Below are 13071 nucleotides of genomic sequence, written 5' to 3' on the forward strand. Positions count from 1 at the left end.
AGGTGTTACTCTCCCAATCATGTTCACAACAGCTGCAGCCACTTCTCTTCATATCCCCATCAACATATTCCTCTCTAAAGCAAAAGGGCTTGAAGGAGTTGCAATGGCGGTTTGGATAACCGATTTCATTGTTGTGATTCTTCTAACGGGATACGTGATAGTCGCAGAACGATCGAAAGATAACAAATGGAAAGAAGGTGGCTGGTTAGACCAATGTGCTCAAGACTGGCTCACATTGATCAAGCTTAGCGGACCATGTTGTCTCACCGTGTGCCTTGAGTGGTGGTGCTACGAGATCATGGTCCTTTTAACTGGGAAGTTACCAAACCCGGTGCAAGCCGTATCGATCTTGGTCATAGTTTTTAACTTCGACTACTTGCTTTACGCTGTGATGCTCTCGTTGGGTACGTCCGTGGCAACACGAGTGGCCAATGAGCTCGGCGCAAATAATCCGAAAGGAGCTTCTAGAGCAGCTTACACTACACTCATTGTAGGTGTTGTTTCAGGCTGCATAGGAGCGTTAGTGATGATAACATGCAGAGGAGTTTGGGGGTCTCTGTATACTCACGATGATCAAATCATCTTAAACGGTGTGAAGAAGATGATGCTGATAATGGCAATTATAGAAGTTATAAACTTCCCAGTAGTAGTTTGCGGAGAGATTGTTCGGGGAACAGCAAAGCCGTCGCTAGGAATGTATGCGAATCTTGGTGGATTCTATCTCTTGGCTTTGCCTTTGGGAGCAGCTTTGGCATTCAAGGCTAAACAAGGGCTTGAAGGGTTCTTGATCGGGTTTTTAGTTGGAATCTCTGTCTGTTTTACGATATTGCTGGTCTTTATTGCAAGGATAGATTGGGAGAAAGAAGCTGGGAAAGCACAGATTCTGACCTGTAACACAGCGGAAGAAGAACATGATCATAGGATATCAAATTAGACCTGAAGAAGTATCTTAATGTGTAAAGAGGTAGATATATAGCTACGCCTAGTGAGCCTTAAAGTGGACAAAGCAAAGAAGGGATTGGCAAATAAGGAAGGAGGAGGTAGAGTCAGAAGATACCCTATGAAGGACATGTCTTCTGTCAGACCAAAACCAACAAGAATCTTGTTAAGTAAAGCTTTTTTTATAGGGAAGTTTGTGTTTATTAGTAAGTTTTGGCCATTTGGATCAAGTTTGTTTTTATAATATGAAATTCAAAGCTTTTCTCAACTATATTTTTCGTTGCAACATGAGAAGTAAATAAAGTTAAATCTGATTTTGGAAAGAGCCTTAAAAAAGAAAAGTAAGAAAGAAAAAGAAAAAAAAGAAATGCGCCCACCGTGGGGCTCGAACCCACGACCACAAGGTTAAGAGCCTTGCGCTCTACCAACTGAGCTAGACGGGCTTTTGTCAGTAAACCACAGTAAATTTTAATACCCTTAATTACCTGACGAGTCTTACTAAACTCTCTTTTACATCTGAAATCTTGAGAACCAAAGACATGGATCCCGAATATATAAAGAAACATCTCCAACATTGATTCAGTTTTACCAAAAAAAAAATAGGATTCAGCTATAGAAACTATGTTAGCGTTAAGACTGAAGAGAAGACAAAACCTGGATTCTGATTTTGATATGAGATACAGATACAGAGAATCAAAACGCCTAAACCCTTGAATTTGATAGAGGCATCTTCACACACCACCCTGTAAATACATAAATACACCATTCACCACATTAAATATATCACTCTGATCTGATTCAACCAAAATTCTCACTCACTACTTTCAATTACTCAAAAAAAACAAAAATGTGCATTTGATTTGATCATCACTTGAGAAACTAATTTTTTTTTTTTTTAAAACCTACCCGGTGATTTTGAGCTTGATTAATTTAACGGTACCACAACAAATTCGTCTGTGCGTGCATTGTAGCTTCCTGGCGCTACTCTATCTCAATTGGCTTAAGGAAGGAATTGAGATGCCCCAAGGAAGAAGATAGAAAGAGGATGATGAAGAACTAACTGCCCAAAAGATATCGTTTTGAAGCACTAGTTGTCTCTATCTTCTTCGTTGATACTTATTTAGTACAGGTAAGTGGGCTTGTGTTTTTAATTTAGACCAATGGGCCTTTGGCTCATCTTCAGTAAATGTAAATATCTACCTTATGTTATTTTAAAGTGATATCATATATTATTGTTAGGTTAATATAATCTTCTTCCAACCCAACCCAAAACAAAACAGAAAATTCTAGCTCCACCACTAAATGTATATATATCTTACTTAGCAAACACAATGAATAGATAAAGTATGTATATCATTTTCTCATATTTTGGTTGCAACATTATCTGGATCCATATTGCAAAAGTTCGAAATGTTGTATTCATATCTTACTAACTTTTTTTTTATTCTTTCTTTCTTTTGTGTTAAAGAATTTATATATATCTAACTTTTAAACTAATGATTTCTTTGGTCAAGAATGTACCAAACGAAATTGTACATTACTTGTAGCTTCCATCGATTTTCATGAGTATTTTACTTCTCCAAGTATTTATTTCAAAATAAGTATATATATATATATATATATATATATATATATATATATTTGTTTTTCATTGAAATAAAGAGTGACATATGCCAAACGAAACTAAATGTCTTCACCAACACACAGCAAAGCTATTGTTGGAGTACTACCCATTTCTTGTTTTTTTTCGGTTCTTGGTGTTTTGGTAGACAAAGAACCTAAAGACATTGATTGTTTCTTGTGAGTGCCATGTGAATCGGAAACACATCTCCAAGGAGTAGTGTGGGGCACTCAAATCTATCTCAACTTTAGGGTTAAATAATGCTTAACATTAACTTAGGTTTGTTTTGGTTTTTATTACATTTTTTGGTGATATATTACTAATTAAGTCTTAAATGTACGACCACGTTCGTTTTATAGATCGATGAATAGACAGACACGCACTCGGGTTGTTCGGAGTTATTTTATGTTTTGTCAACGTTTTATTAATCTTTTATAGCGTTGAGTTTTTTTTTTTTTTTTGTTAATAAGAGCGATGTTTTTGCGATATGTCAAAAGGCCGGTTTTGAAGTTAATACTCTTTCTTCTTAGTTTTTTAGTTACATATGAACTTCATTTGAATTTAGGTCGCTCACATGATATTAAGATTTTGGAATCTATCGCTGTTTGGAGAGGCTAATTCTGGTTTCAGAGTTCGAATTGTGTTTCGATTTCATGGCTAAGTGTTGATCATGAGATAGATAGAATTTGGTACATCCTGAGAGGGTGATGAAGTGGTATACCCATGTGATGTATCATGCATATGAGCTTGTGATGTTCCTTCTGTGCTTAACACATTTATTTCTCTCTTGCATTTGTATTTTATTAGTATACTCATGTGTAGCATATTAGAAAAAGGTGAAGATGAATTGCGTTATAAAAGAAAATGACAAAAAAAAGTTAAATCACGTTTTTTTCCTTTATAAATACAAAGCTAATAACAAAAATCACGTTATGTTTTACCAAATATGTTGATCATCAACCAAAAGGTGGACACGACAATGTCGTTAATCATCTAAACTTTTGGAATACGATTGAAAAATCTTAAGAATAAGTAATATCTTTTTCAAAGTGAAAACTTATTAGAGCTTCCGATCCCTACAAGGCTACAAGATTAGAATATCGTAAGAATAAGTCATATCTTTTTTCATGAAGTGAACTAGTGACAAAAGTGAAAACTAATAGAAATGTTACGAAATCTATATAAAGGTAGTTGTTACACCTATCTAAATATTTTGAACAATATAAAATATTTTGAATAAAAATACAACAACTATACTCCTAATTTTGGTATATGATCGTGATCAGGCAGTTGTCGATATATCGAAATCTAAAATTCTTAGGTTCATTTTCAAAATCAAAAAAAAAAAAAAATAGTCTGAAGAACATCTTTTACATATTCTATATATATTTTTAAAAAATGTTGGCTACAGCTGTATAATACATGAATTTTTTTTATATAAGTGTAATACATGTCTTAAAAACGATATAGGTATTATATTATTAAACGTGATTAGAAAATGTCACTATCTTCTAAATTGTGAGTCAAATATTAAGAAAAGTGAATGATAAGAAATTGGCCGGTTCAAAAGTCTGAACTTACAAGCCAAATAATAGTCCCACGCCACACTCTTCTCTATGAAATGTCTTTGACAATTACTATTTTTTTTTAGTTCATACGTTCCTTACATTCTAAATAAATTATCTCACTCATTAGTATCAAAAGCGAATAGGAAGTATAAAAATACGAAACTAATGGATAGCATAGTATTATATTCGTTATTCCTGTAATTCTTCTGACCATTGAATTTGAGAAGTGAGAACTGTTGCATGCAGCGACCACATGTTTCTGTCTTTGACCAAATCCTAATCCTCTCTATCTGTCCTCTGATTCTTTACAAGTTTACATATTTCATAGAAGAATCTATAACTCGACCGTGATCGACGGCTCAGATCTGACACTATAAATATCAAGATCCACATAATAAGTGCGTCCCACTTTCGCGGTTTCACCACTTACTGCGACAATTGCGGATATTTTATTTATCTCAAGAACAGATTATTTAAGTTGTTTACATTCAAACTAAATCTTCTAATAATAACTATCCTTTTTATTATTGTACATCCATTAGCGATTTTTACATAAAATAGTTTAAAGTTTAGACCTACAGCTATGCATCCGTCAACGTAAAGATCATATTTTGTTGTGACAATAATCACACACAAAACTCCATGTCCGCTATCCCGGATTCATGTATAAAGATAAAACGCATAATTGTGTCTAAAAAATATTAAAAATGGGTGTGACTCCATAAAAAGACGAATACACATCGGTGCTATAAGCACTCAAGCAGCGCCACCACGACTCGAGTGTTTCCATTTAAATAAGTCTCAAACCATTTCATATGACACTTTCCGTTACATAATCATTATATAAATGGGGACTAAGAATTAAATGTTTTAACAGAACGACGGTTACTATTTACTCTTTTTTTGTTTTTTTGTGCAAACTATTTACTCATTTATGACTAAATTTTATGACGGTGAGGGTTCGGCCATTTATGAATATGTTTTGTGTATCTCATGTAAAAAAATAAATTAATTAAACAAACCCACACCGACCAAAGTCGCTCACATGTAGAAATGGTACACATGGGTCCAACTTCTTTGACGCGCCTTCAACTACTCTACTACCCCTTCAAAAGCCGTTTCTTCTTTACCGTGGCGTGAACACATGATTTTTCCACAATTTTTCTTCAACTTTTCAATGCGTTTTTCAATTTAAAATGTAAACTAACACACGACTTGTTTTCTCTTCTAAGTTTAGCAATTTCCTATATTCAAATTACTACAATTCGAAGAACAAAAAAAACAGATTACCAAATTTTATTATCTCAGAAGTGTAGTTGAAAGTTGAAACTCTAATTGGTATATATACTGTCTATATATCAAGGATAAAGAAGATAGTGAAGGTGAAAAAACAAAAGAATAACATTCTTACATGTGAACTTAAAATGTTTATAAGTATAACCAAAAAAATATCTGAGTGTGAACGTGAAAATTGGCGGGAAGACAGCCGATTAATCCGCGGGAACCGGAGACATCAATGGCTGTTTGTTATCACTACTCAAATCCCGTAAATCCGAACGGCGTTAATTCTTTTTTTTTTTTTACTCAAAACGTTGTTAAATCTACCGTTGACAAACCGCGCGTAAAAATCTTACGACACTCACATGTGACATGCGCGGATGCGCCACGTAGGATCCCCCCGACCAAAGTGGTTCACTTTGTGTTCGGTTGTATCGTACGGCACCACCATTGATTTAATGGTTTTCAAAACCATTAGAATTTTCAAAAAACAAAAACTAAAAAATCTTTCTTATTAGACTTTCCGTTCTTGTCTCCTGGATTCTTTACCCACCTTCCTTTTTTTTTAGTTCGTTTAATTTAAAAAAAAAAATTAAGTAAAAACAAAAATAGTTAGACAAAAAAAAAGGGAAGGTGGGTAAAGAATCCAGGAGACAAGAACGGAAAGTCTAATAAGAAAGATTTTTTAGTTTTTGTTTTTTGAAAATTCTAATGGTTTAGATTTTTTTTCTATGGGAGGGGAAGCCCCCAGAGTTTGCCAAAGCAGGAACAGGTCAGCGTCTGTTTTTTTATGTATTTTTTTCTAGAGCTCGGTCCTAACGCCTACTTAATATTTTAATATTTCTATTTATTAGTAGTATATATTACCCATTTATTTCTTATCCTATTAAATTCTAAAGACAGACTTGGAAGTAACTCTGCCCCTGAAGAAAAAAGAGAGAGAGAGAGATGCTCTGTAGAAGAAGCACATGAATTGTTCTGGTTTTATTATCTCTTAACATCAGAAAGACAAAAAGGTTTTGTTTCTGACTTCTGAGTGTATTAAGGATTATTTTCTGAAACCAAGGAGCAAGAAGAAGAAAATAAGATGGAGTTATCTGATTGCTCTAATGAATATGAGAAACTCGTTGTTCGAATGAACATGCCCAGGTACATATATATATATATATCTTCTTTAATCTTGTTGCCCTTTTCTACTTATGAACATCATCACAGAAAAGAATCGATGTTGAAGATTATAATCTTTTATGAAGAAAAAAAAAAAAAATCTTGTTCTCAAACCTCAACTTTTTATTTTTCTCCTTGTAATCGTTCAAAACTTGATTTCTTTGTGAAATTTCTTGATCTATGTTTGTTATATATTTAACCTAAAATTAAAATATAATCATCTTAGGATGAGTTTTCAGAAACATTTAAGGTTTATAGGAATTTTCTGGAATAAAAATAAAAAGCAACCCTCCAATTTGTATGGAAAGCTTCGTCACAACCTGGCTTTACCGTCATCTAATAGTATAATAAACAGTAAAATCACAAGTCAAATTTAATTGACAATTTCAATAATTTTATTTTTTTAATTGTTTTGCTGTTTGATTCATACACAACAACAGTGAGTTTAATTAAAAGGGTCACTGTCTTTTTGGTCACTTGCAGGGTCGTAATTGACAATGGAGTTTGCCCTAATTCAACTGTCGTCAAGGTTTTCTTTTTTACCCTCACGCAACCTTCCTCTGTTTCGTCTTCGTCGCTTCTCTTCCTTTTCTATTGAAAACGATTTTTTTAATTAAATTTTCTTTTTTATTTATTTATAAAGATTGATAGTGCAAGAAGCCCAGGGATATTGCTCGAATCTGTACAGCTTCTCACAGATATGAATCTCTGGATTACAAAAGCTTACATCTCCTCTGATGGGAAATGGAATATGGATGGTAACCTCATCCCTAATCTCACGCTAATTAATTATGGTACTAAATTAAGGAATTTGTAATAATTTATTTCTTTATTCAGTTTTTCATGTGAGCGATCTTAACGGAAACAAATTAACCGACGAGAACCTAATCCGTTACATTGAAAAGGTAAATTTATATTTATCATTAATCACTCTTGAATTACAATATTAACTTTCTTAATATTATTTGCTTACACTCGTTTCTTTTTACATTTCATAGTCGATCGAGACGTCTTATTACTGTAAAACCGAAGGGTTTACCGGTTTAACCGCTCTAGAGTTAACCGGAATAGACAGAGTCGGTTTACTCTCAGAGGTTTTCGCTGTTCTAGCTGATCTTGAATGTGATGTTGTTGAGGCTAAGGCATGGACGCATAACGGGAGAATTGCGTCGATGATTTATGTTAGAGATGGCAACTCCGGGACTCCGATCGATGGAGATTCCGACCGAGTCCAACGAGTAGAAGGGCAGTTACGTAACTTGCTAAAAGCAGACGATGGTTACCAAAACAACACGAGGACATGCGTTACGTATGGTGGCAACACTCATATGGAGAGAAGGTTGCACCAGAGGATGTTTATGGACCGTGACTATGAGAAGAAGTTTGATACCGAGAAATCTCCGATCGTTTCGGTGCAGAATCTTCAGAAACGTGGTTACTCTGTTGTGAACTTGCAGTGCAAAGATAGAATGAAGCTTTTGTTCGACGTTGTTTGCACGTTGACGGATATGGCTTACATTGTGTTCCACGCCGCGATTCGAACGGTTGGAGAAACGGCGTTTTTGGAGTTTTATGTAAGGCATAGTGATGGACATCCGGTTAGTTCTGAACCGGAGAGACAACGTTTGATCCAATGTTTACAAGCCGCTATTGAAAGAAGGACGGTTAAGGTATGAAACTATGAACAAACTCTTGTTTGGTTATAAGAAACTTCAAACTGATTGGTTTATAGTAGCTAACTTACAAGTTATATAACTCTTATGTAGGGTGTGAGATTGGAGTTATGCACCGCGGATAGACCGGGGTTGTTAGCAGAAGTAACACGAGTATTGAGGGAGAACGGATTAAACATTGCTAGAGCCGAGATATCTACAAAAGACGGTATAGCGAGGAATGTGTTCTATGTGACAGATGCAAATGGTAACCTTATAGATCCCGAGATAATCAAATCGATTAGGGAGAAGATTGGGATCAATGATCTAAGTGTTAAAGAACCGTTCCCGACTAATTGCCGAGAAGAGGTTGAGAAGGAGCACCATCAAGAACTGCATGATCACAACGGACGCAATGGAGGAGGGACAGTGTTGGTGTCACTTGGGAGTCTAGTGATGAAAAATCTATACCAATTGGGTTTGATCAAATCATATTTTTAACCGGGGTAACTAACCGATCCATATAGACCAATTCAGTCGTGTTTGTTAATAACCCACGCGGTTGAACTGGTGTATATGGAGCAGATAGTGAACCGGTTGGTTATGTTTGTAATGTGATGATATCTTGAAAAGGTATTGTTGTACATAAAAGTGGGAAGTTAGTTAAGAATTTGGTGGTCGGTCTCCATGTTGGACCAATAGGTAGTAGAAGGGGTGTTAGGTAGAATCTTGGTAACATTTATATTTTTTTATCTGTACATATTTATGATATAACCTATGGTTGTTAGAAGATTAGTTTTGTGAATAGTGAAATCAGTGTGTTTATGTAAAATTACATAATTAAATTATAGGGTTAGTTTTACGCAAAGGACACAAACGGGTCCTACATGTGTGAATCTTATTGATTCGTTTTTGTTTTTATAATCTCAAGTTATCTACGCATGCTTATTAAAAAGTCTAATATTTCTTCAAGATGAAGATAAGCTTTACATGTGACCAATAAACAAAAGATTAAGAGTTATGGTTAAGAAGAAAATGATAAATAAAGTCTACACAAAACTATTGGCCATGACCACATGTGTCGTCCCAATGACGTAAAGCCTACGTATTATTGTGACATCTATGATGATGAGTCATTTGCTTATGGACAGATTAAAATAACAAACATTAAAAATTTCTTAAGGTATTAGTTGATACTTAATGGACATTTTAATGACCGATTAAATATTTTTCGAAATTGTTGATATCAAATCAATATTATTATTTTCAATAAAAAAAATTGAAGGCAGCATTATTGTTGGAAAAATTGAACGAAGAAGTCAAACAAAATTGGAAAATTGGAAAAATCGTACTCATGTTTCTCTGTACTTGTATGCTTGTGTGTACAGTTCTGAGTTCTCTATGAACCAAAATTAGAAAAACAATCCAATAAGAAGTTAAAGAGAATCTAACTTTACTGTGGGCTTTTAAAGCAAAGTTGCAAACAGCTAAGCATTTGTGACCAATACAAGCCATACACGTGACTTCTGAATCTGAAACTTGCACCAACCCGGTTATTCTGACATGTTGCCATACATATACCGCCGGTTAAAGTCAGGTTCGCATTATATAAGCTGTAAAGTATGATTGGACTTTTTATGTAAAGTATTTTATTCATTGGTGTACAATTAGATGTAATGTGAGACGTTTATACTATGGATGATTAGGCCCAAACTAAATTACATTGGGCTGTTTCCATTATTAGCTCATGGTCTTATTTTAAAAAGCAAATTGCTGTCATTCTGGAGAGCACATTATACCTAATCACATTTCTTCCTAAACAAATAATAATTCACTATTACTACTACTAAATTGCTAGTTCTTATCTATCTTATCTCTATTTTCTTAATTAATTTTCTTGTATTTTTTTTTTTGGAAATTATGTTTCAATCGCTACATGTCAATGCTTTGTGGTCCCAGAGTATATTATTTAAAAACGATTATGATTCATGATTACTTCCATTGTGTAAAATATTCAAACAAAAAAGTAGTCCAAACCTTGGAAATTATAATTAGTCATACAATTATAATATATATGCTTACATTAGCAAATAATGTGATAAAATATTGTTGTTGACAAAGAAAACGATTATACAATGTATTTTTTTTTCTTTTCAAAAGAAAACAATTTGCTTTGTAATTCAAAATGACAATAATTAGTTTGGTCTGTATAAATCATAGTGAGCCAAACATACATGTCCGTGCCGGTTTAGCTTGAAATATGGCATTATTTGAAGGACACACTATAGATTGTCTATGGTCGTTCATCTCTTTGTGTTGAAGCCTAGTATTCATTAAAAACATTTGACTGGTTTAGTACGGTGAACAATTTTGTAGCGATTTACATGATTAGCAACAATTTTTATAATTTTTTGAAATAATAAACTGAAAGTCGAGTAAAATTCAAAGTCAATACCAAAAGTCAAAACTATGTTAGAGATATGGAGTAGTTGGAACATATCACAAATCACACCCAAAAAAACAAAAAAAATATATATCATCTGATTATTGTTAGATGATGTATTATTAATTTTCAACTACCAACCTATTCCTACAGACATTTATCAACATGCGAATTAGTAATAGTAAAGAGAATTGAATATACAAATATATATGGTTGGGAATTTCAAATATATTGTCTTTAGTGACCATACTTTTTTATACATACATAAACCCGATATTACCATACTCCACGCTCGGTTTTGTTAACTTTCTTCGTATTGACTGACATGTTATATGTTTTTAAGTTTTTTTTGGTGTGTGTGCTTGTGGCCTTGTGGGCAAGGTCTTATATATCAATAGTGCTTTGTTGATATCCAACGAAACAAAACAAAAAAAAAACATCCAAATATTCAAACCGAAAACAAAATCATTCCTAACTGAAATATCATTTTAAAGAACGATTAAATCCTAAATTAAATCAGACACTAACATTGTGACATTTGATTTCTTCCACTATAAATAAATATCTATTATGCAACATAATAAAATCCGCAATCACATGTTAGTTGCCTTGGTTCCTTTGCTATATGTATTGTGCATTAGTCTTGTTTTTGATCTCCAAAACTGCATAACCAAAACTTGATTTCCTATACCCCAAGGAAGTTGGTTGTGGATCAGTGAAACCGCTTGCGTATCCTTTAATGTTTCCTCCATCTCCGATAATGATGTATATAGGGGCATATGAGTCTTTCACCAGAGAGCTGAAGCCATTGATGATATTGTACTTGACATTAGAGATAGGTTCGGATATTGTACAATAGTGTTTTGTTGTATCTTTCTTTTCTTCCATTGTTTTGCTTTTTTAATATTGTAAATGTAAATATCATTAAAATGAAAAGTTTAGGGGTTATACTATAATACAATGCCTATGATTGAGAGTTGAGACCTTGGCAACAACAAAAAAAACAAGGTAACAAGAAACAAAGAAGGCGCAAGAGTGAATTCATCTAATCCAAAATTACATTAGTTTCCAAAAAATTTCCTTTATTTTGGAGGGGGTGATAGTGCTCTGAATATCTCTATCATGAACTTGAAAATAGTGTAATGAGGGATTGAATGTTGGTTGTGTAAACAGAGCATTCATAACAGTCTTAATTTCAAACTATATAAAACATATTATGAGTTACTAAAAGTTGATTTGGGAAGAGTAATTAATGACTAAAATTAGTCATACCAAAGAAGATAATTCTTTTATCACATGAGATTCTTTAATTGTTTATATTTTGTCGACATTAAAATTCATTCGTTAAAATTTTAAATTCAATATTAGATTGTGTAATCTGAAAAGTACGCCATAGATTAATCGGTGACATAGCTTCACTTGGTTTAATCATCTTGCAACGAATTGAAGGCACTTCACTTCACAGTCACCGATTAATCCATTATCCATTTGGACCATTGCATAGATAGTAGCAACAAATATATCGCTACTGTTAAATATATGTATACATGTTTATGCATATATAACGCTGCAAAATTTGAGAAGATTAACAACGAAACACAACACTAGGAGCATCCAGAAAATAATGTATGAGATAACGATAACTACTTGTGTTGTTTTACGTAACGTGGTCACACTAGTAACAACGATACATCTAGTTTTATTTTTGACATACATCAAAATGTGGAATCTGTTTCAGGAGTCGTGCTTTAAGCTTAGTTAGCATAGAAGTAAATTCTTTACGTAATTTGTGTCGCCAAGTATTTACAATTTTTTATTGTTGCTAAAAATAATTTTCTGTATATTCTAAAACAACAATGATATTAAATTTTGTCAAAAAGAACAATGATATAAAAATTCACAGGCAAGAGAGGAAAAAGAAAAAACAAACTCTTATCTACAGGCCACCTTTATCTTTTCAAAATTAATTTAAAATAATAGTAGAAATTAGTATCACCCACTTCAGTTTTTTTTTCTTTTACTCACTTATTTAATAAATATTCTCTCTCATTTAATTTATTAATTTCCCCCATCGGATTCCAGCTAAAAACACGAATTCCCATTTCTATAAAAGACAAAAATGATAAATATTTTCTCCAAGTTTAAATATAAAATTATTGTGAGTTGTATTATAACGCCCTATTATATACATTCCTTTTCACGAAAACAATACATTTTATTTTTTCGTATTAATTTATTCAAATATTAAATTAAAAACGGACAGACAAGGAAAAAGTTAGGAAGGAAATGAACTGAAAGCCTGAACCCAAAATATTATTAAATTATATATATGAAACGCTTTTCTTTTAAAATAAATAAATCTTTGGTATTTCCAAAAATTCAAAAATCAAATATTCATTGCCG

General features: G+C 33.1%; 2 protein-coding genes, 1 long non-coding RNA gene and 1 other non-coding gene across 4 annotated transcripts in view; 2 read left to right on the top strand and 2 right to left on the bottom strand.

The window, feature by feature from the left end:
• LOC104718029 (protein DETOXIFICATION 56-like) overlaps window positions 1–1262 on the top strand; it is a 2657-nt gene extending 1395 nt beyond the window's left edge. The window contains exon 2 of the mRNA XM_010435686.2: window positions 3–1262. Coding sequence (XP_010433988.1) covers window positions 3–934 — 932 coding nt within the window. The 3' untranslated portion in view covers window positions 935–1262. The remainder of the gene's footprint in view (window positions 1–2) is intronic.
• LOC104718028 lies at window positions 824–2013 on the bottom strand. Its single transcript, XR_756334.2, has 3 exons — window positions 1846–2013; window positions 1594–1682; window positions 824–888 (listed from the first exon to the last, which is right to left on the bottom strand). It is a non-coding gene; the product is annotated as an uncharacterized LOC104718028 (long non-coding RNA).
• On the bottom strand, window positions 1310–1382 carry TRNAK-CUU. Its single transcript has one exon. It is a non-coding gene; the product is annotated as a tRNA-Lys (tRNA).
• Window positions 6306–9094, top strand: LOC104718030 (ACT domain-containing protein ACR7-like). Its single transcript, XM_010435687.1, has 6 exons — window positions 6306–6555; window positions 7057–7102; window positions 7217–7331; window positions 7411–7478; window positions 7572–8243; window positions 8340–9094. The coding sequence occupies exons 1-6, from the start codon at window positions 6494–6496 to the stop codon at window positions 8724–8726; spliced, it is 1350 nt and encodes a 449-aa protein (XP_010433989.1). The 5' UTR covers window positions 6306–6493; the 3' UTR covers window positions 8727–9094.

The sequence above is a fragment of the Camelina sativa genome, chromosome 10, assembly GCF_000633955.1.
Source record: "Camelina sativa cultivar DH55 chromosome 10, Cs, whole genome shotgun sequence".
NCBI classification, from domain to species: Eukaryota; Viridiplantae; Streptophyta; class Magnoliopsida; order Brassicales; family Brassicaceae; genus Camelina; species Camelina sativa.

Bases quoted from the DNA above. Each gene is read 5' to 3' on its own strand.
- LOC104718030 (XM_010435687.1), top strand. From the start codon at position 6,494: ATGGAGTTATCTGATTGCTCTAATGAATATGAGAAACTCGTTGTTCGA. The intron at 6,556-7,056 runs GTACATATATAT...GGTCACTTGCAG, and splicing joins GTTCGAATGAACATGCCCAG to GGTCGTAATTGACAATGGAG. The intron at 8,244-8,339 runs GTATGAAACTAT...ACTCTTATGTAG, and splicing joins TTGAAAGAAGGACGGTTAAG to GGTGTGAGATTGGAGTTATG.